This window comes from Nyctereutes procyonoides, unplaced genomic scaffold, assembly GCF_905146905.1.
Source record: "Nyctereutes procyonoides isolate TBG_1078 unplaced genomic scaffold, NYPRO_anot_genome, whole genome shotgun sequence".
Taxonomy (NCBI): domain Eukaryota; kingdom Metazoa; phylum Chordata; class Mammalia; order Carnivora; family Canidae; genus Nyctereutes; species Nyctereutes procyonoides.
In genome coordinates this window covers 11,313,920-11,338,077 of record NW_026575048.1, presented here as the reverse complement: position 1 = coordinate 11,338,077, position 24,158 = coordinate 11,313,920, and the positions used below count along the sequence as shown (strand labels likewise).

Genomic DNA, 24,158 nt, shown 5'->3' with positions numbered 1-24,158 from the left:
TTGTGTCATGAATGAGTTCTGACAACATCATATTAGTAAGAGAGGCCAGTCACAAGAGAGCATATTATTGTCCATTCCCTTTAAAATGTTGCCAACAGGGATCCCTGGGTGGCGCAGCGGTTTAGCGCCTGCCTTTGGCCCAGGGCGCGATCCTGGAGACCCGGGATCGAATCCCACGTCGGGCTCCCGGTACATGGAGCCTGCTTCTCCTTCTGCCTATGTCTCTGCCTCTCTCTCTGTGTGTGTGTGTGACTATCATAAATAAATAAAAATTTTAAAAAAATAAAAAAAACAAAATGTTGCCAACAAAAATAAATAAATAAATAAATAAAAATAAATAAATAAATAAATAATAAAAATGTCACCAACAGGCAAATCTACAGACAGAAAATAAATCAGTACTACCTCAGCATGGGGAGGTAAGAAGGAAGCCGAAAGGCTGCTAACAGGTGTTTCCTCTGAAGGTGAGAAGTTTAAGAACTGGTTCTGCAGTTAGCTGCACAACTCTGTGAATCTAATGAAGACTAAACCTAAACACTTTAAGAGTGGACTGTATGGTGTGTGAGTCAGATCTCATGAAAGCCATTTACAAAGACTGTCTCCTTAGGAAGCAGGCAAAATTACCTCCTGATACAGCCAGGTAATTTTCAATCAGAAATAACTACCATGTATCTTCCTTTATTAATTTTATTCTTAATGATCAGTCTTTTAAGAAATCCTACAACACACTAAGAAAGTAGATGACATTAACACTGAGTCTTAGAGCACTATGATTAAAAATAGACTTTATGGTTTCCTATCTTCAATTCTGAACAATTTACATAAGAAAATAAATAACACAAAGAGCTTTCTCACCTATGAACATCCATATCTTGGCATATTTCCTAACCACCTACCACTCCGGAGCCATGACATTTCCTAAATCTGTTAATATCAGATGCCAGATTGTCTATATAAGAATCACCTGGAAGAGCTGCCATTCTTCTTTAAGAAAAAAAAAATTCTAATTCCTATTCCCTGGGAATTCTGATTCAGTATATCCAGGAGGGGACCAATACCTACCTTTGTATTTTTAGATAAGGTCCCTAAGTTCCCAGGTCTGAAAACTATGGTCCTTAAATCTATCATTCCTTCTCCTACAATACTTTATACTCTTATCCTCCTTCCTAATCAGATATATTTATCCCTATAAATTTGGCAGAAGATACCACACACCCCAATTTATGCTTATGTAGAAAGTATCATAGGCTTGAGGAATATAAAAGAACAGCCTGGGACGCCTGGGTGACTCAGCGGTTGAGCACCTGCCTGCTCCTGGCTCAGGGCATGATCCGCGGTCTCAGGATCGAGTCCCACATCAGGCTCCCTGCCTGGAGTCTGCTTCTTCCTCTGCCTATGTCCCTGCCTTTCTCTGTGTCTTTCATGAATAATAAATAAAAACTTAAAAAAAAAAAAAAAAAAGAACAGCCTCACCTTAAGGATTGTAAAACTAAGTTGGGATGAGCAAAGCTATGCATATTTATAACAAGAGACACTAACACATGTTAGTGTATAAAGATTAAGGTGAGGCCTACAAAATCAGTGGTATCCAAGGTGTGTGAAAGGACTGGGCTGATACAGCTAGGTTAGCTTCACAGACTAGGACTTGAGCTGGGTTTTCCAGGAAGGCTCATTCGTACAGAATACCAAAATGAGTAAATCACAACTTTACCTTCCTAACAAACTGATTTTATTATCCATCTTCCCTTCTAGTCCCTGTCCACAGACATGTTAACCCTTTATACATAATTGTAGCACAAAAATTCATTCATACTAGCATTTTACATTCTTCCAAAAAACACTTTCTTATGAAGAATTCCAAGTTCCTTACAAGGAGCAGATGCCCTGCTTGTGTTCTCCTATAGTGACCTTCCCTATTGTATCCTCAAGGCATCTTACCCCATTTATTCCATTGTTTCTCTCCCATTCACACAATCCCCATGCTCCCAAACTTAATTCTATGAAAGCAAAGACCTTCTCATTGTCATATCCCAGATCTTGAGCCTAAGACTTCACGTAGTAGATATTAAAAGTTTCCAAATGAGTGACATGCATCAATACTCAAAACAAAATTATTTTACCTAAAAAAATTGTATTAAGTATAATTTATTCCTGAATAAATTTAATTTGTAAAAAAGATCAGTATTAAAAAGATGGCCCTGCATGATGTCAACAATCCTAAGTTTCTAAAATCAGACAGTGGTGATGCTGGCACAACCTGACTATGCCCCTGAACTGTACCCTTTAAATGGTGAATTTTACAGTGTGAATTATGTTCCAATAAAAAAGGTAATTAAGAGCAAAGTTAACAAAACTCAAGCGACAAATCACCTCACAGAGTTTATAAGGTATGGCCTTCTTCAAAACAAAAGGGATTGCTACTGAGCGAGAAATTCTACAAGATCACTTAATTTATGGTCTCCCTCCAATGGTACCAAGAGCCCTCTGACTAGGTAGTAACCAATGAATGAAGCCCAAATGGAAAATCCTCATTCCTGTGAGACAGGCTAGACCAGCATCCCCAAACTGTCGACCAACATGCTAGAAACAGTGATATATTTTCTACACAAATGAAGTGATGACTCTAACACTGAATGAAATGTTCCCCTTAAAAAATTAATTTTGGGTACATAGGTGGCAGCCAGCCAGTAAAGCCTCCAATTCTTGGCTCTTGGTCATGATCTCAGGGTCATGGGATCAAGCCCTGCTTCAGATATACACTCAGGGAGGAGTCTGCTTAAGCTTCTCTTTCCCCCTCCCTCTGCTCGACACTCCCCACTCGAACGGACATGCACATGCTCTAAAATAATAAGTCTTTAAAAAATACAAAATAATAAAGAAATAATTTTTACTGATACTGTTTAGTAGACCATGACACTTCATGTAAGAGAAAAATCTCAACTCTTTTAAAAATAAATTTATCAAATAGGAGTTTTAGGAGTGCCTGGGTGGCATCCAACTCTTGATTTTGGCTCACGTCATGATCTCAGCATCCTGATATCCTTGTATTGGGCTCTGAGCTGGGAGTGGAGCCTGCTTAAGATTCTATCTCTCCCCCACCCCTGACTCATGCTCTATCTCTCTCAAAAAAGCCCCCCAAAATAAAAAATAAAAAAACTTAACAGTTTTATATAACTAATTGCTACTATATATCAAAGTTAAATAGTTACATATTCACACCTATGCATATGTATGCATCCTGAATTTCTACTTCATTCTTTTTTCTTCCAAAACACCTCAAACTTAAACAGGTATCTGAGCGTAAAAGGAAACTTTACCTTAATTTAGGATTATCAATATATTTCTTAAACTGCTTGACGTTATTCAAAGTTTGTTCAGCTAACTCTCGAGAGGGCTCGACGATGAGAGCTTTTGGAGCATTGGGAAGAAACTTGGTTTGTGCCACCTGCGCGTTACCTTAAGAAAATAAAAATGATCGGAACATGTTCAAATCACATCTCAAAATCTTTACTTGTATAGCACGATCACAAATATTCCAATATCAAAGTTTTCAATAGCAACTGTCAAGAAGTATAGGGGATGATCATAAAATAAAGCTAAGATTCCTAAAATGAACTACAGCTTCTTTAAATTTACTTGCAATTATTACAATTGATATATGTTTTGTGATAAACAAGCTATGAAACATATTTACTTTAACTGAAACAGATTAGGCAACACATGGTAAGCATGAGCTTTGGAGTCCACCTGCTTAGGTTTAAATTCAGTTCTACCACTTACTTGCGGTGTGACCTTGGGCAAGTAACGTCAAGTCCCTATTCCTTGAGGTCTTTGTCTGTAAAATGGGAAGAGTACTACCTTATAGGTTGTGAAGATTAAATGATCCATGTAAGCACTTAACACAGTGCCATGGCACTTAATAAGCACAATTTTATAAATACTAGATATCATCATGATCAGATTCCCCAAAATGCCTAAACTGAAACCAAATACTCAAGAGTTTATGAATTAGGTTTTGAAACTGAATTTTACTGACATGTTAAGTAAAGACGTGTGACTAAACCAGCAAAGGGAGCATGTGTAACTCACTCTCTACGAGAAGCCTCCTTAGTGGGGTTTTTGCCAGTACCCCATTCTTGCAATTCTTACTCTCTCAGGAACAATACCTGTGTGCTGCGATTTGACAACATAACTATCCGATGCCTTGGCAAGAGCAACAAAACCATCTTTTGGTGGAAACTTAAATTCTTCTTCACCGAAGTTAAATTTTAGTTCAGCATTCTAGCATGGAATAAAGGAAGAAAACGAAAATTCTTAACCTAACAGCAAACAATCAGTATGAAACAATGCAGACCAAAGTAGTTTATAATCATAGCAACATTTTCCTGATTACCTTCAAAACACAAGCAGGAAAAAGGGCTTGGTTCTTCATATGTGGTGGTATTTCAAATGCCAGACCAAGGTCTTTTCCTAAAAATCAATAAGTAAGTAAATAAAGAGAGAGAGAGAGAGAGAGAGAGAGAGAGCGAGCGCAAACTGATCAGAAAAGAACTTCCACACACTTACATCAAACCTACCAATCTGCCCACATCCATGCTTTCCTGTCCTATATCCTAATGTCAAACACCCACTATTTTACTTTACTCCTAAAAGTGCCCTTCCTCCCCCCCTCTACATTTTCAATCATTCCCTTTGCATCAAATCACCTTCATCAGACACTTCTATGAGACAGTCCATGGCATACAAGCATACTGTACATTAAAACACAGACAACCTCCTGGAATCCACATCTCCCTCTATTTACCTTTTACTTTTCTTCTCTCATTTGTAGTAAAACTCCCTGATTTCCATTTTCACCATCATTTCATCTCATCCCATTCTCTATTGAAGTGATTCCCAATCAGGTGTCCCTCAACCCACTTGCCATGCTCACCAAAACAGAGATCATTAGTAATATTCACTTGCCAAACCCAGTGATTAACACCTTCATCTTTCCTTCTAGGCTACACTCACCAGCAGCACTGGATACAATCTGATTCTTCCCTCCTCCTACAAATACTTTCTTCACTGGGACTGCAGGAACTCTTGGTTCTCCTCCTCCTTCACCTCTGCTAGATTCTCTTCAATTTGCTGACCTCTAACCACAAGAACCCCCGAGGACTCAGATTTCTCCCATGCCTTACTCTCATTCCCTAGGTGATCTCATCCAGTACTCTAGCTTTAAATACCACCTATAAGCCAATATCTCCCAAACCTGTAGCTCCAACCCTGACCTCCTGACTTAACACATTTAACCACTTACTTGACTTCATGACTTAGTTGTGTAATAAGTATCTCATATTTAATATGCCCCAAATAGAACCCCCAGCATCCAACTGGCTCCCTATCTACTGCTACAACCCCAGCCACTCTGTTTTTAACACAGAAGTCATGACACAGTGAAAGTGAAGGAAGAAGACACCAATTCTCTACTGAAAACTCTAATGGCTTCCAATCTCACCCAAAAGCTTGCATGCTGGCCTAGAAAGCTCTATATGGCCTGGCCTCACTACCTCAACTGACCTACATTCTATCAGCACCCCCATGCTGAGTATGCTTCAGACCCACTGGCCTGCCTCCTTGGTGTTACTCAAATACCTCAAGCACACTTGTCTCAAGGCCTTTGCATTGACTGTTCCCTCTGCTTGAAATACTCTTAAGATTTTTGTATGACCCACCACCCAACTCATTCAGATTGGTACACAAGGGGATCCCTGGGTGGCGCAGCGGTTTAGCGCCTGCCTTTGGCCCAGGGCACGATCCTGGAGACCCAGGATCGAATCCCACGTCAGGCTCCCGGTGCATGGAGCCTGCTTCTCCCTCTGCCTATGTCTCTGCCTCTCTCTCTGTGTGTGTGTGACTATCATAAATAAATAAAAATTAAAAAAAAAAGATTGGTACACAAATGTCACCTTATCAGAGAAGGCTTCTCTGACTACCCAGTATAAAGTAACACACCCCTAGACTTTATCACCCACCATTCCCTTACTCTGACTCCACTTCAGTGCACTTGTTCCAACCTAGCATATTTAGGTATCTGTCTCTCTCCCCACCAACAAGTAAGCCACAAGACTAAACATGTCTGTCTACTCCATCTTCTGCTCTATCTCCAGCAAGTACTATGTGCCTGGCATAGAGTAGATGCTCAAGAAGTATTGGTTCAAAAGAAGGGCAGCGAGGGAGGGAGGACTGAAAAAGAGCGAAAGGGAATTATAAATCACAAATACTGGGTATCATGTCTTCTCTAGTAAGACAATCTATTGAACATTTACCATTTTTGGAGAATTTGATATGCCCTTTATCTATATCAAGGTAACATCCAATGGTATCATGCATAGTGAATTCCTAGAAAAGCAGAAAGTGCTGTTAATAGAAATAATCATCGTAAATTAAAGCTAAAAGTTCACATACAGCTACATCAAAAGTACGTCAGTGCTTCAAAATAATTCCTTGAATCCCTAATGTAGGTGTCAAAAATGACTATTGGGGAGCCTGGCTGGCTCAGTCAGTGCAGCACGCAAGTATTGATCTCAGGGTTCTGAGTTCAAGCCCCACGTTGGGTGTAGAGATTACTTAAAAATAAAATCTTTAAAAACAAAATGCCATTACAGCATATCCTATATCATGGTAGAGGCATCTTCCCAGGCTTTCTAAAATCAACATGATATTCAGGTTCACCCAATGACTATAGATTTAGACTTGCCAGAAAACCACATTTAGATTCACCGTAATGAAAAATAATAAAAGAGAAGAACATACTCATTCAAGGCAAAGCCAAAATCAAAATAGGTGAAAACAGAGACAAGGTAATATACTGTGGAGAGGCTAATAAATGGGACAAAAGAAAAAGTTATCTCACTTTGGATTTCTTCACCGAAATCCAAATCTGAACTTTCTGTAGAAAACGTTCAGAAAATCCACTTGAATTTCAGAGTCCCTTTTATAATCCTAGACGTCATGAGTGATCAAGTAAGTACACAAGAAAACTCACTAATGCTACGATTAGGTCGATAATACAACTTACCTCTCCATAATTATCAAATTGTTTATTATGGGATTTCTTCCCTGTTCCACCAAAGCCAAATCCAAACTTGTCAGTACCTAGATTTTAAAATGTATTTTATTTACATGGTTAAAAGTAAATATAAAACTAAAAGAATTGTACAAATCTGTAAATCTACCAAACTTGAAGCATCTATGCAATATTGTGTGGTACACATTTATGCATATTAACTGTACTCAGACTTCTCTCATATTCTTACCCTTATTTTCCCATTTTATACTGTAATACTAAATAATTTTTAGTACTTCAAATCTTTTTGGAACAGAGAGGTATATATAGATTATTTCCAAGTCTTGAAAATATAAACTTTGTGTGGTTAAGGTTATTATTTAGCTCCCCACTGCAATAAAATGTCAACAATCCACAAATATAAATCAGAAAATTCAGTTTATTTTAGAAACACTTACCTAGGTCTAAGGAAGCCTGCATGGAAGACCACCCAACTCTGCATAAACCTTGGTCATGACAGGATACTTCATAGTAGTGCTTCCCTATAAGGTCAAAATATTTTGAGATTTATACAAACCTGACTCATTTACCACATAGCCACTTTCCCACTGTTTCTGAATTACAATTTGTATGTTCCAAATGAAAACCTGTAGATTTTTGTAACATTAGAAATCTTTTCAGATCCTTGATTTAAAGCCACTTAAAAGAAGTCCATGTATTAATATATTACTTCACAAGCTGATACAAATACAAATGCAATTTAAATACCTTTCGTTAATCCTTTTGTAGCTCTGCATCCATGCCACTCTTTCACTTCTCTGCTTTGACAACAAAGACCATCAGACCCAATTGCTGGATTTGAGAAAGACACAAAAAAGCCGTGTCAGTTTAGATTACATAAATTAAGCATCCTGAAATAAATATCATTCAGTCTCATCAAACAAAATAATTCCTTCACTTGTTGCACCATTCCTGACACTGAGACTTGCTGACTCCTGAATAATAAGATCTTCCCGAAAAGTACTCGCCCTTACTCATCCTTTGGAGGGCCTCAGCCATGTGGCAGACTAGTCTCTATACGATTATGTGTTAACTAGGACAAGATTTTACTGCATCAAGTCTGCAAAGGAATCAACACAGTACCTAATCTCACACCCACTGATAATATAGCTGTATCACCAACACAAATGTGTTTAGACAACCATTCTCTAGTCTTTTAAAGAAATGGATCCTCAGAGGGGACACAGCACTCACTCATCAATACCTGTTGCTCTGATTTTACGCTTAACTTAGAGCTTGAGCAAATACTACACTAAAAGGAAAACAGGAAGTATCTCTGGCTTATTGCCAAATCCATGGATCCAGAACCATAAAGCAGGAAAAAGCACAAATAAATGAACTTGTCATCGTTATCTGCGAATACTAGGACCCTGAAAAATTAGGTGGTTCTACATTATACCTCAGGGTCAGTCAGTGCTTATTAATGCTTACTGACTCTAAGGAAAGCATATAGCTCTTGTTTGTAATGGCAAGAAACTGTAACTTCTGTTCGGGTTCAGGCTTACAACCCATATATTCAGCACCTGAATGCAGAACAAACTTTCAAGAAAAGCATCTCATCACACATTTTACTTCACTGACCAGAAATTAATTTATTCAAAGTATAAATTCTTATTCATATGGTTGCTACAATCTATAAAACTTTGAACTTCATAAAAAGTTCCCTAAGCAATGGCAAATCCTTAAAATTTTTATTTTTAAAAATTCTTCATGCAGTTCTACAGATATAAACTTGATAGTAAATTAGAGGCCATCGGATAGACAGCAGCAGTTTGGATATTTTTCTCTGTTTTGGGCATGATTCCTCATGCCCACTGTATATTTTTTTGCGTCCAGCTTTTCTTGCTCACCAACACCTGTAGAAAATTCCTCCAAGTCAACACTGTAGTTCTGACTCATTCTCTGTAATGGCTACACAATAGTCCTTGGATACATCCTAATCTGTTTTAACCAATCTGTCAGCGATAACATTCATCTTGTTGACAGTTTTTACCATTACAGATAATGTTGCACCAAACAGCTTTGTATGTATATCCTTATATCCTGGCACATTTATTCCAAAGGGCTAAATCTTCCAGAAATAAATACAAATTTTAAATTTTAATTGGGGGGACGCCTGAGTGGCTCATTGGTTGAGCGTCTCCCTTTGGCTCAGGGAGTGACCCGAGAGTCCTGGGATCAAGAGCCATATCGGGCTTCCTGCATGGATCCTGCTTCTCCCTCTACCTGTGTCTCTGCCTCTCTCTGTATCTCTCATGAATAAAATTTTTTTTAAAAATTTAAAAAATAAAAAAATAAATTTTAATTGGGAATACCAAACTGCCTTCCAAAAAGGCAATGATTTGTTTGGTCAATTATCACTCTGATTCTAATCAATCAAATAAGTGTAAAAGAGTTATCTCCCTGTAACTTTAATTTCCATTTCTCTACTACCTATAAATGTTATTTTTGAACATTTGGATTTCATTTTTTTATTTTTTTATTGCCATTTGGATTTGCTCTTCTGTGACCGGTCTATTCACAACCTTTGCCCACTTTCACTATTGGTGATCCTTCTTACCAAAATAGGTAACCTAATCTGCTATGTATTCAAGAACCTCTCAGTAGTTTATATGTATTCCTTATCTTTCATCAACATTTCAAGTGTTCACTCTCTATTTTTTTTTTCTGTGGTATCTTTTCCATTTATGTATTTTTTTTGTTTTTTTACTGTACAAAAATAAACCTCAATCTTTTACAATTTCCAAGTTTCCTATTTGGGTTAGGAAAATTCCCCCACCCCAAAATTGTACATGTAGTTTTCTATGTTTAAATTATATATATATATATATATATATACACACACACACACACACACACATGCATATTTAAATCCTAAGTACATGTTGAATTTGTTTCTAAGTTAATTTTACATTGCTCCAGATGGAGCATCAATTATACCAGCACCCTTACTGAATAAATCCTTTTTCCTACTGAAATGAATATTGTTTTCTGTATATTAAATTATCATATTTACTGGGACATATTTCCATTATATTCCAATTACTTTTTTGACTATTCCTATGTCACTACTAAACTACATTTAAGTAGTATTGGACATAGTACCAATATCTGGTAAATTAAATCTCCATTTACTATTCTTTTTCATAATTTTCTTGATATTCTCAAGTATTACTGAAAATAGATTTCCAAATTACATATAAGCTGCTAAAATCTATCCACTTACCAAAAGCAGATCCTCTATCATACGGGTTCATTTGCCATTTGTTGAGCACTAAAATTAAAGTAAGTCACACAGAATCATATGAAATTAACATTCTCTAAACAATAATCCAAGTATTTTAATTTTATATTATACCTTAATTCCTCTAGATTTAATATGGTTTTACAAACTATTCGGGAATGTACAAGTAATGTTTTGCTGTTTTTATTAAAGGCAAAATTGAAAGTGAAAACTAACATAGGTCAAAGGGGATAATCACTGCTCTCTGGGCACATCCTTTCCTCCTCACTTGCTCCACCGCACTTGGCAGTAGATGACGATGGTCTTTGTCGTAACTATGAAGGCAATGATAAAATGAAGCTTTGATAACTAAATATGTTGAAATAAATGACTAACATATCCAGATCTAGTTAAGTATTGCTGTATCATTTGCAAAAGAAAAGTCCTTTAAATAAGTCAATATCACATTCAAAAGTCACAATTTTTTCCCTCCTTATTTGTATGGGATCAGCATTTTTCTTTTCTAAAACATCTTAATAGTCTACAGATAACCAAAGAATTGTAATAGCCGAAGAACTCTACATGTTTTCAGGACAATTTCCTGCCAATGTAGAAATCTTTTCTAGATTATTTGTGGTCAAATAATATCGATCATTTACTTAAACACTCTGAGAAATAACTTACTCTTTCTCTCCCTCATTGTGGGCTCCATGTAGTTACCAGTAAACACTTAAACAGAAATCTTCATTATATTATTTCTAATTAGTTCTGGTCCTTTCTGGAACAGTTATTTTCTCTCCAGATCCCTTCGATGATTTTAGAATTACCTAACCTCTTTTGCACTTGTCTCTCCAAGTTTAAATACCTAATTTCTTTATTCTTCACAGGCCATGATTTTTGAAACTACCACCATTCTGGTTATTCTCCTCTGGAAGCATTCTCTTTTATCACCAACTATAAAAGTGATCATTTATAGTTGTTACAAGTTCTAAAACTACTTTCAAATAGGCCAATAATCTAAAGAGTTCATGTCCATTATCTCACAATTTAGTTACAAGTGAGTTCATTCTATGAACTATGCAACATTGTTACTTTCAAATTACCGAGAAGAAAAAAATGTTGATATGCCAAGTTCACTCTACTTAAGCTTGCAATTTGTCACAATCTTGTTTTGTATCATGAAACAAATGTGACTCAAAAGACTGAACAAGCTGTGTCAAAATATAACAAAACCATAGATTACTCAAAATAGAACAGAATTCATAACCATTTAATGAAAACAATACAATTTACAGATGAGGAATTGATGTAAGATTATACATGGCATAAGGACTGGAAATCCTAGTAAAGGATCGATCTCTATGTAAATAGGACTAAACATAAGAAACAGATTTTAAAATGTACACTTTACATTTTAACTTCCTGGACTCCTTTCTTATGTTAAAGGAAAAACAATGCATGCCTCATTTCCCTGTGGAAGGCAGTATTTCCCACCATCATGGACTTTTACTCCATCAATTTTTTTATAAAAATCCTTAATACTTTTGTAAAACATTATACCAACTTATCTTTAATATTAGATATAAAAGGTATTAAGAAAAACATTAAAATAACTACACATCATTTCCAAAATGCTAGTGTTTTCTCAAAGAAAGCACTATTAGTATTTTAGGAGGGACAATCTTTCACTGTTTATGCTATAAATGGCATTTAGCATCCCCGATTTCCAGGTCACCAGATGCCAACACTCCTACCTCCCAAATACTGATTTAAAAAAAAGCACACTCTACTTACCATCTACCAATGCTAGTAACTCTCATTACTATTTTTACAAAAAAAGAAAAATATTAATATGCAAAACTTACCTGAAGCACCAGTTTTAATGGTTGTTTTTCCTTTTTTGCCTTCCTGTTGGTCTTTCAGAGTTTCATAAACTATCTGGATAACTGGAATACTGAAAGCCTACCAAAGAAACAACAGTTCTCTACATTAGTACTCAGATATTAATAACCATTAACCATCAGTGTTATAAGTTATACAATGCATATTAATAAATTGCATATTATACAATATATGTATGTATATATATACAAATATATATAATTGCATATTATAATATACATTGCATATTAAATAATTACATATTCCAGACTGTTACTCTAACTTCATTTGTTCACACCCGAAATACCAGCAAGATAACAAGAGAATTGATTAAATGAAGGAAATGGGCACCTGGGTGGCTCAGTCAGTTAAGCATGGTCATGGGATCAGGCCCTGAGTTGGGCTCCATGCTTAGCGGGACCCTGCTTCTCTCCCTCCTTCTCTGTGCCCCCCACACTCTCTCAATGAAAGAAGAAAAGAAAAAAGAAAAGAAAATAGAATATTTAAATATAAATAAAAATTCAAAAAAAAATGAATGAACAAAACAGGAGGCAGCTGACAACCCAAAACCATAAATAATGGGGTCCTTCAGAATGAACCTACACAAAGAGGAAAGATACCATCGAGTCTGACAAACTGCTTCCCTGGTCCAGGCCAACAGGAGAGCCACCTCTATTTGCAGCCTCTATGTTACTAGAGCCATTGCGTTAATTCAGAAATAAATATAGACTAAAGACACTGCAACTCTTTACCCATGATCAGTTTAAAACTATACTATTCTTACCTACACTCGTAGATCTTACTTCAGAATTAGCTGGCAACTAAAATATCACTCTCAGTGGCAAGCAATCAATTCCTTACATTTTGGAAAAGGTTATTTAATATTTCAAAATAAAAACTAATGTTCAAACTTGCTTTAAAAATCAACTCTTATGAGCAGCCCGGGTGGCTCAGCGGTTTAGCACCACCTTCAGCCCAGGGCGTGATCCTGGAGACCCGGAATCGAGCCCCACGTAGGCTCCCTGCATGAGGCCTGCTTCTCCCTCTGCCTGTGTCTCTGCCTCTCTCTCTGTTTCTCATAAATAAATAAAATCTTTAAGAAAAAAAAAAAAAAACAACTCTTACAAAGTAAGCCAATTTAAATTTATAACTTACACCAGTTTTTCCACTTCCCGTTTCTGCAGCCTAAGTGGGAAAAAAATAGGTGAGCTTACAATTGTGGTTGTCAATTTAACATGATACCATGAAGAAATCTTTAAGACTGACTGGCTACTGTAATTGTTCACAGTGCCTCCAGATTCCTTGGAATCCTTCAGTCAACTGTGGCTACTGCAATCTGGTCACTTCTCCCTCACCCAAGAATCTGCTCTCTCCTTTCCCATTGCTACCATTCAAATCCAAGCCCTCATCATTCTAAACTAGATTATTACGAAAGTATCCTAACAGTATCTAACACTGAGCTACACTACCAACTGCTCCCAAATCAGTCTTCATAAATACACAGTTCTAATGATGTAACACATCCCCCCTTAAAAATTTCCAATAATCCCAGGGCGCCTGGGGGGCTCAGTCAGTTAAGCGTCCAACTCTTGGTTTTGGCTCAGGTCATGAACTCAGGGTTGTGGGATCAAGCCCCGCATCGGACTCCACTCTTGGCACAGAGTACTTGAGATTCTCTTTCTCCCCCTCCTTCCCCCACCCCTGCACGCATTCTCTAAAATAAATGAATTCTTAAAAAAATTTCCAATGATCCCCCCCAACAAATACCAATTCTTTAACATGACACTTGAGAAAGAGTCCATATAATCTCACTGTATACTTCCCATCTTATATCAATATATGCTCCTCCCAACACACACAATTTTATGCCACCATCTAACTGAATTACTCTAGGATCATATCCAGCATTCTATTGCTTTTGTTGATACGCTATTTATAGAGCATTTCTCTTTCATCTTTCCTTTGTCCAAAGTCTACTTTCCCAAGTAGAGCCCCTTGTCTGACACATTTCTCCGTGTACCTGTCTTACTACACTACTGGGTTTAAGCTTCTCAAGGGGAAAGACTGTCTTTTTCACCTGTGTTCCCTACAACTTCTGCCTCATTATTTTGAATATAGTACATATCCTAAATGTTGTGAGTAAAAGTAATTTGGTGAAAATATCATTTCTAAGCCTGTAGAGATCTTTAAGTGAATCACAAACAGCCCCAGAATTGTGTGCCCTCAACTCCCAACACCTCACCAAATGTAAACATACCATAAGTACATCACCGCCTCCTAGGATCAATGGGATAGATTCAGCCTGGATATCAGTTGGGAGACTAAAAGAATATTTTGAAGAATTTCGGTTAGCAAAAAAAAAAAAAAAAAAAAAATCACCTATGCTAAATAAGCCATGTTAAACTATAAATCTAAGACTTTTATTTCGTAAATAGTACCAATTTTTTCTAGCTAATAATGCATCAAAGTTTAAAAAGGAAGCTTTCTATAATTTAGAGAAACCTAAGAAAAACTGAATTTTAGTTACTCTACTAGACTCAAAAATATTTGGTAAGATCACTAACAACTGTTTCAACTGCCAAACATTGTTGTCACAGGTATATTTACACTTTATGTACTTACAGCCAATCCATCTCTTCTACGGCTTGAGCAATCTCAGGCATAACACCCATCTCTGAAAATAAAATTAAAAAAAAAATTGAACATACTAAACTGCCCTTAAAATTACTGTTCATAGAACAGGGAACAGGATTGGGAGCATAGCTGTTATCGAGTACCTCCTGCACATGACACTGTTAAAAGAGTTACGGAGAAATTAACTACAGTTCATATACAAACTCTCACTGGCGATGTGATCTTGAGCAAGCTCTAGAGCTAATGAAGCTATAAACCTATTTCTTCCTCACAAAATCAAGCTAACATGATCTGTCATAGAGCTGTAAGATTAGAGATAGTAATGTGTAATGCCATCCGACACACAGTTGTCACTTGATACATAGTAGCCACCAGTGAGTGCTTCCTTCCTAGACTGGTGGAAAAATCTGCCAGAGTTAGAGTTTTCTCAACTAACATCTTGGTTGTTACATCTGGAGATAATGTGGAAGTCCTGTGCCTTGACTATTTAAGGACCATGTGGTTAGTTAGCTTCAGGCAGCTGAGAAAAGTGAACAGACAAGCAGGGAGAGAGAGAGGCCCAAACTTACTGGCAACCATAGTCAGACTCAGTAACTAAAAAAGGGAGGGGCTGGTGGTGAAAACTTGGGTAACTGGAGATCACAGCTGAAGAACTACTGTTCTTAATTGTGCAGATATTTTAATAATTCACTTTGAACACAGTCCCAAATTAACAGACTGGGTTATTTCTGATTGTATTTTGTCATTTCTCAAATGTACTGTACCTCCTTTCCAAATAAGAATTTTTAAGTGTGCATTTCCAAAAATGCAGTTTGTTATTATTACAAAAATACATATTTCTATTAAAAAACTAACAACACTTAAACACTTCTAAGCTCCAGAAATAACCAATTTGGAAATTTTTTATCGCTTATAGTTGTTTGTGTAAAGGCACAAATCTACAAATTGAAAACATCCACTGGAAAAACGGGGGGGGGGGGGGGGGTTTGCATGTGAGAAGAATCATACTAGCAATTAACACGATAGGTCCGACACTAAAATTTTAGTACATAGTAAACTAATTAATATAAATATTAATGATAGGGAAAGTATGAAAATCTTTTTGAGAAAAAGGTTCTCCTACCTCTAAATCTCCCCAGGAAAATCCACAGATCAAAAAACTAATCAAGATCTGCAGCTGTATATCCAAGCAGACATTCCTAAGAATTGCTCCCATTAGAGTCCAGCTATATTCTCTTGCTCTAAAATCCAAAGTGCTTGAAAAAAGGGGAGTGATGATCTTAAATATGCCGCAGCGCATACCGTAAGCTGAAGTCGCCAGCGAAACTGTTACACTGCAAGCAGCAAGCACGGCAAATTTCAGCAAATTCCAGAGGTCGTGCTCGATTCTGGTCATGCTCTCTGCATGTCTGCTTTGGAACCGTGTTTCCTCTACATAGAATACTTTCATATTTAAGGGAAAAACAGGAATGTTCACGTTCTGTGATTCTAGGTCTTTACATCACAGACTCTACGAGTCTTTAACATTCTTGAAATGTGTGCGTGACTCCCAAAGAAGTAAACCTGTAAGATGACAATGTGGAACTGCTCTACGCACCTCGACTCCGAAATCTTGTTGTAAGAGGCACCTGGGTGGCTCGGTCTCTTGAGCTCTGCCTTTGAGACTCAGGTCATGATCCCAGGGCCCAGGGGTGGGAGCCTCCCCTCTGGCTTCCTGCTAGGCAGGGGAGCCTGCTTTCTCTCCCTCTGCTCAGGGGCGCTCGCTCTCCAGTCTCAAAGAAATAAAATCTTGCTTCGGGATCCGTGGGTGGCGCAGCGGTTCAGCGCCTGCCTTTGGCCCAGGGCCTGATCCTGGAGACCCGGGATCGAGTCCCACGTCGGGGCTCCCTGCATGAAGCCTGCTCCTCCCTCTGCCTGTGTCTCTGCCTGCCTCTCTCTCTCTGTGACTATAATTAATAAATAAATAAATTAAATAAAAAAAAAAATCTTGTTTCAAGTAGGAGCACCTGGGTGGCTCGGGGCACGACGGAGGCCGGGAAGGCCATGGCTGAAGCAGTAACGCAATCTCCATCCCTGCCCAAGACTCTTGGATGGGGGCTGCCCGGGTGGCTCAGTGGTTGGGCCTCTGCCTTGAGCCCAGGGCCTGATCCTGGAGACCCGGGATCGAGTCCCACATCGGGCTCCCTGCGTGGAGCCTGCTTCTCCCTCTGCCTGTGTCTCTGCCTCTCTCTCTCTCTCTCTCTCTCTGTGTCTTTCACGAATAAATAAATAAAATCCAAAAAAAAAAAAAAATCACGTCTCAGGAGAGCCGGGGAAAGCAAACCAGCTCCCCCTCTGGATTTCGCCTCGCTTCCTCTCAGGAGATGCCAAGTCACACAGATCCCAAAGTGCGATTCCCGACGCCCTTCGAGGGGTTGTAACCGGGGCCGGCCAAGCTGCCTGCATCTAGGGCGCTCGCGGCAGCTTCGCGAGGCCGCGGACAGAGCGGGGGGGGGGGGGGGGGGGGCGGGGGGGTAGGCAAGGGGGGGGAGTGGCCCCGAAGGCGGGGTCAGCAGCCACCGGGAGCCCCGGCGGGGGGGCCCGCGCTGCCGAGCTCGGGGAAGGCCCGGCCGCCGCCACGTCAACCCGGCGGGAGGCCCCGCGCCACGGCGCCCGAGCGGGTCGGCGGCTCCCCGGGACGGCGGGGGTGGGGGTGGTGGGGGGGGTCGGGGCGGCGCCCGGCCGGCCGCCCCCGCCCCCGCCGCCAGCGGGCCCCCAGCCCCGGCCGCCCCCCTCGGCCCGCAGCGCCCAGGGAGCCGCCCGCCCCCCCGCCCCCCGCCCGCACCCCCGCCCCCGCCGCCAGCGGGCCCCCCGCCCCGGCCGCCCCCCTCGGCCCGCAGCGCCCAGGGAGCCGCCCGCCGCCCCCGCGCGCTCCGAGGACGCACCAGAAAACGCCGCCATGTTCGCCGCGTCCGGCGCCGCTCCGCGCTCGCTCTCCCTCCCTCCCTCCCTCCCTCCGCGCGGACACGCTTCGCCGCCGCGGCGCGCGCTTCCGGCCCTTCCCGCCGCCTTCCGGCCGGGACGCCCGCCCGCGGGAACACGGTTCCGGCGGCAGAAACGGCCCGGCCTGCGCGCGCGGCGCGTCACCTGTGTCCGGGGAGCGCGTCCCCAGCACCACCTTCCCGCGCGTGGGGGGAGGCGCCTCGCAGCGGCCCGGGACGCGCTGACCGTGGGACGCGGCCCGGGTGGCTCCGCGGCTGAGCACCGGCTTTGGGCCCGGGGCGTGACCCTGGGGTCCCGGGATCGAGTCCCGCCTCGGGCTCCCTGCATGGAGCCCGCTTCTCCCTCCGCCTGTGCCTCTGCCTCTCTGCCTCCCTCTCTCTGTGCGTGTCTCTCATGAATAAATACATAAAATCTTTAGGGGGGAAAAAACCAAACCCGCGGCCCGCTGGCTGCCCGGCTCGGCGCCCCGGCCTCGGAGGGCGAGCGGGGCTGCAGGGGGCCCCTGGCGCAGGGCCCGGCACCTCCCCGCCCGGGCCTCGTGGCTGCAGGGCATCGCCCTCCCGACGCCCCCATCGGTGGTGCTGGGGGCTCTGGAGGAGGACGAGAAGGCTGGGGAAAGCGAAGGGACTCCCCGAGAGCCACTCGCAGCCGCTAGGTAAAGGGCGGCCTGGGGTGGAGCCCCCGGGCCGGGCCAGGTGCGTGTGTGCCGGCTCGAGGGCGCCCCCAGGCGGGCCTGGAGGAAAGTGAACCCTCAGGCACGGGACGGCCGAGCTGGAGCGCAGCCGCAGGCGCCGCACCTCCTGAGTAACCTGTGCCTGACCCTAACAAGCCTGCGCTTCAGGCTCCTCACCTGCAAAATAGCCGTACAGAACAGTCTTCCGGGATTGTTACAAGGGTTAAGTACAATAGGTAAAGCATAGCGCGTGGGGCGCCGGGGTGGCTCAGTGGTTGAGCATCTGCCTTTGGCTCGGGTCACCACCCCAGGGTCCTGGGATCAAACCCGGCATCAGGCTCCCTGCATGGAGCCCGCTTCTCCCCCTGGGCCTGTGTCTCTGCCTCCCTCTCTCTGTGTGTCTCATGAATAAATAAATAAATAAAATATTTTTTTTTAAAAAAAAATGGATATACAAGTGGTAGCTGGGTTACTGTAACCTGTAACAGGATTCACCTGAAGCCCCCAAAGCCAAAGACAATACATTCGGGCCCTGGCGCTTCACACCTCCAGGGGGCACCATTTGCAGTATGTTCTATGTCCTCACACGTTTTGTATGTGTATTCTCCAAACCATGCCCCTGAGAGTGATGCAGTGTAGCAATTCTGAATAGGATGCCTCATTCTAAAGGCAGGCATGAGATCACATTATCACGCAGGATTTGCAAAAGGGAAATCTGAAATGTGCTTTCCGTGCCTTTAGCCAATCTCTACCTTAAATGGATGAAAGGGTGGAAGGTATAAGAAGGAAGATTTCTCTGAAGAGAGTTGTTGACATCCTATGGCATTTTTCCCTCTCTCAAGAGAGGAAGTGTTTTCCAGGGGACTACTCAGAGAGTTTTTGATATCTGGGGTTTGGGAAGCATAAGACATGCTGTGAGAAGCTGTGGCAGGCAGAGAGACAAAGGGAAGGACAAGGCTGCAGAGGCAGCAGGCCACATTTCCAACACCTGTCGGGGGAACATGTGTGACTTTCCCCTGAGGCCTAACTGAACCTGTAGGAATGGACTTGAAGCTATCTTCAAAGGAAGTATGCTCAAGAGAGCTGCCCGGAGAAGCTAAATGACACAGCAGGTAGGCTCCCAAAGAACCCTGTTGGATCCTTACCTTCTAAGCAGAGAGAGAGATCACCTGCCTCAGGTGAGTTACACCTGGAGAATACCAACAGAAGACTCTCCAACATACCCATGGAAGGTAGACCCTCGGAGAACCAGCCCTGCAACACGACTGGACTAGAGAGTGCCAGAATCAGACCCCAGGGGACCAGCCAGATGAAGGTAGGGTAAAGTCACCCCCCAACACGCATGACTTTATCTCTCCCCAGACACTGGAAAGAGCAGCTAACTGGAGAGAGGAGACCAGAGACTGACCGTATACTTGGCCCCATTGCCAACCCTGGGAGGAAGGAAGCTACGATTTTGGTTAAAGTTGTGAATTTCGATCATTACACTGGACTTAATCATTTAATTACAGAAATGAGGCTCTAATTGTGATGAAAGAAACCAGACAACTTTTCATTATCTGAGAGTAACCAGGGAAGCTTTGGAAGATGCCAGAGGCTCTATCGAGGTCAGGGAAGGAAATAGCCCATAGAGAGTGTTTTAAGGTAATGAATGATGTTTTCTGCTTATGCCCTATCAAGTTTAGCTCATTTAGCAGGCTACTTTCGTAAATATCAACATGTGTGTGTGCAGAAGTACCTTCAATGATGTGAATTGGGATAGAATGTGATTGGCTCTCCACCTTCTCAAGTAAGGGCAAAGCCAGGCAAAGAAGTGGCAGGCAATTCCTTCACTAAACCAAGAGACAGAGGATGAGCGCCCCCAGTCCAGTATCCTGCTGGTCTACTCTTTCCAGAACAAGCGGATAAAATGGAGGCCTGCTACCTGGGAAGCAATCCTAGAATCCCAGAAATCCAGCCACTCCCAGATGGTTAGGCGTCAGGACAACCACCACTAGGTGGTGCCAAGCTGCAGCCGAGCCTGGATTTGAAACTACCAGCTGGGACTTTGACCGGACATTTATTTCTATAACCTCACCTATAACCCCACACTTTATGTACTTGGGTCTTTTGAACCCCACTAATCCTGTTATGGTGGAATTTCACTACATCATCCATGTACCCAGTAAGATTGTGCTGTGTATTTTCAAGTAAACTGTTCTATAATCCCCTGCAGAACACATGACAGGCCTAGGAAATATGCCCTTCAGACACCCAGGACAGGGTAAAGAGGAGTCCAGTGAAGGGCTCTGTAGACTGGCCACCCAAATGCTACTCACAGCCCTCTTCCTCCTTGCTTTTCTCTATTATACAGACTGGGAAAAACAAAACAAAAAACCCATCACCTTTGCAGACTCCCTTGGAGAGAGAGAGAGAGAGAGAGAGAGAGAGAGAGAGAGAGAGAGAGCCATGAGCCCTGGTTCTGCCTGGGGAGATGTAAGTGGAAGTCCCATGTAGGAACTCTTTAAAAGAGAAAGGCCTGACTAGCATGTGCTCCTCTTCCTCCTGGGACATGGACATGATGCTGAAAACGCAGCAATGCATAATGAAGATGAAAGCTTCATGCTACGGCTATTGAAACAAATCAGGAGGAGATGGGATCCTTAATGACAATGGTAATCCAAGTTGCCAGCCCAGGTCTGGCTCCCTTTGCACCTCTTTGGTCTGAGAATGCCTTATCTAGTTAAACTACTGATAATTCTCTCTTGTTTGCACCCCAACACATTGCCAATAGGTGCAGAAAGGAACAGAGATGAAACATTCATTGGTATAGATTTGGTGTAATGAATCATTCAGAAAATTTTTTTCAAATGATCTAGAATACAGTGATAAGCAACCATTTGTGGCTCTAAGGAGGAGACATTTTGGCCTGGGTTGTGAAGGCACCATTGAAAACGATCCTTGAATACATGGTCATTTCCTGCCAACCAAAAATAAGAATGAAAAGGGGCACCTAGGTAGTTCAATTGGTTAAGCATCTGCCTTCAGCTCAGGTCATGATCTCAGGTCCTGGGATGGAGCCCTGCATTAGGCTCCCTGCTGAATCTGGGCTGGCCATGTGATTTGTGTTGACCACACATTAGGCTTCTCCTTCCTCTGTCCTTCCTCCACCCCTTCCCCCCCCCCTCATGTTCTTTCTCAAATAAGTAAAATCTTTTTAAAAAAGAATGAAATGTAATGTGCATATACAGTGGAGGAAGTGGCCATGAATCTAAACTACGAAATATAAGCCAAATCAGGTTTTACTTTGTCCTTTCGATTGACACCCAACCCTCTCCCCAGGCCCCATTGTGGTTCTTGATAAAGATAAAGCAAAATGCCTAGTTCCTAAGGATCCAGCCCCTAAGAAGACAGAAGCAGTCGAGAAGTTGTTTTAATGCAAAAGAAGTCGATCAGAAAATGCAATATTTTCATTATATAAACCCAAGTCCTTTCTCATATGACACAAACCTACCCATCATTCCATATAAGAAACCACAAGCTTCTGCTTTCTCAAACGTTGCCCAGGGAGTTTGCCCTCATACCCATACGCTCAGAGAAGAGAGGACTCTAGAGTATTTGGCTCTGGATCCTGAATCCCACTATCACTAAACCTGATGTGGCCAAACTTCCATCAGGAAACTCCCTTCCCTTTGATGCAGCTCATTTGGTAAGGCTCCTGTATCCACCCTCTTTAGGATGGCATACACCAGACCCTCCATATCCAGCCTACTGCTTACTTTGATCTTATTTAATTATGTAGAATTCCTTGCAAACACCAGAATGCCTCTTACTGCTGTGTATTTTCTTTTTTTTTTTTTCTAAATTTTTTTTTTTTTTGAGAGAGAAAGAGCGCATGTGTTTGTGTTTTCACCCAGGCTGGGGGAAGGACAGAGGGAGAGAGATAGCAGACTCCCTATTAATCAGGGAGCCCAACATAGGGCTTGATCCCAGGATCCCAAGATTGTGACATGAGCCATAGACAGATGCTAAACCTACTGAGCCACTCAGGCATCCCCCTGTATATTTTCTTATGCTGCTTCCTCTCCCTAGAATAACCTTTCCTTTTTAGTTTCAGTTATCTGTGGCTGTGTAACATCCACTCTAAAATTAATACAACAATCAATGTAGTTGCTCATGATTCTATGAGCTGCCTTCAGCTGGTGTCTGGCTGGGCTAGAAGGTCTGAGAAGACTTGATTGCCATGTGTGGTGCGATGGTGCTCCCATATATGGACTCCTCTCCACAGGCCAGCTTGGATCTTTCACAGCAAAATTAGTCCCAGGAATACAGACTTCCTACATGGTAGCTGGGTTCCAAGGTGGCTGGTCTTACCTTACCCTGTGTTCTAAAAACAGCAAGCAGAGGCTGCATATTTCTTAAGTCAGCCTGGGAAGTAGTAAATGTCACTTTTGTCACATTCTGTTGGTCAACAAAAATCACATGGCTAGCCCAGATTCATAAAAAGGGGAAATCGGCTGGATCCGTAGGAACTAGGCAGCTGGCTTTATCTGCAAACTCTTTGCCAATCACTGCATCAGAAGGTAGAGCCTATTTCCCCTTTTTCCCCTATTTCCTGCTAGTGGGAATTGGCATTAAACAGGATTTGCTGCCAGGTGCTAGCTTAGCTAACTTTCGGTAATAACAGGAGTCTGCTAAGAAGATAGGTGTGGTTATACTATAGCAAATGCTGCTAGTTTGCCCTGATGTTTCTCTTTTTCCTTAAATTTCTGACTCTTCGGTGGACACTTGGCTGCCCAGAACAAGGACTCCTCAGCCTCCCTGGAACTTAGATGTGACCATATGTTTGTGTTCTGGCCAATGGCATATACACAAAAGTGTCCTTACAGGAGGTGGCACATTCTTCTTGCTCTTCTTCCTTCCTGTTGGCTGGACTGGGGACTCAATGGCTGGGGTCTGAGCAGCCATACTGAACCATGAGAAGAGAGTCACATATTAAAGTTGTCAGCATGAAAAGAGAGAAGTATCTTGAGTCCCTAGTCAGGAGCACCAAACTAGCCAAAACCGTGACTCTAGATTTCTTACATGGGAGAGAAATAAATATCTAACTCATTTGTTTTCGGTTCTTTGTTCCTTATGGCCAAATCCAATCCTAACTGATATATCCCCATTAGGTATCTCTTGCTACAAACAAGTTGCCCCATAATCTAGTGACTTGAAACAGTAAACATTTGTTATCACTCACAGTTTGTGTAGAACAGAAATTCAGCAACAGTATGGCTGGGCACTTCTGCTGGGAGTCATTCTTGCTACTGGAGTCCGTCTGCTGGCGGGGATAGCAATCATCTGAGGGAGGCTCAGAGATTGCTCCCTCCCTCACAGAGAGGGAGGCTCATTTTGTAAAGGTAGCTCACTCTCGTGACTGTGTGGCAATTAGCAGGAGGCTTCTGTTCTTCTCCACGGTAGACCTCTTCCGTAACTACTTGGATGTTCTCACGATATGGCTGCTGATGCGCAACCCCTCAACCCTACTCCCTAGCCACCAGAACAAGGGGTCCTAGAGAACAGGATAGAGTGAGTGATATCTTTCATGGGCTAACCATCAAAGTCACACAGTCAATTCTGCAGTGTCTTATTGGCCACAAAGGCCTATTCAGTGTGGAAACACAAAGCGG

The 24,158-nt window shown here is 42.0% G+C and overlaps 1 protein-coding gene across 1 annotated transcript in view; it reads right to left on the bottom strand.

Annotated features, from left to right (window-relative positions):
- Positions 1–17,824, bottom strand: part of DDX1 (DEAD-box helicase 1) — a 35,118-nt gene extending 17,294 nt beyond the window's left edge. The window contains exons 1-13 of the mRNA XM_055327485.1: positions 17,774–17,824; positions 14,838–14,889; positions 14,473–14,536; positions 13,371–13,400; positions 12,200–12,296; positions 10,338–10,385; positions 7,820–7,903; positions 7,510–7,593; positions 7,064–7,140; positions 6,312–6,384; positions 4,394–4,470; positions 4,167–4,281; positions 3,318–3,456 (exon numbers count right to left, since the gene is read on the bottom strand). Of these exons, the coding sequence (XP_055183460.1) occupies positions 3,318–3,456; positions 4,167–4,281; positions 4,394–4,470; positions 6,312–6,384; positions 7,064–7,140; positions 7,510–7,593; positions 7,820–7,903; positions 10,338–10,385; positions 12,200–12,296; positions 13,371–13,400; positions 14,473–14,536; positions 14,838–14,889; positions 17,774–17,789 (956 nt within the window). The 5' untranslated portion in view covers positions 17,790–17,824. The remainder of the gene's footprint in view (positions 1–3,317; positions 3,457–4,166; positions 4,282–4,393; positions 4,471–6,311; positions 6,385–7,063; positions 7,141–7,509; positions 7,594–7,819; positions 7,904–10,337; positions 10,386–12,199; positions 12,297–13,370; positions 13,401–14,472; positions 14,537–14,837; positions 14,890–17,773) is intronic.
- Positions 17,825–24,158: the final 6,334 nt, after the last annotated feature.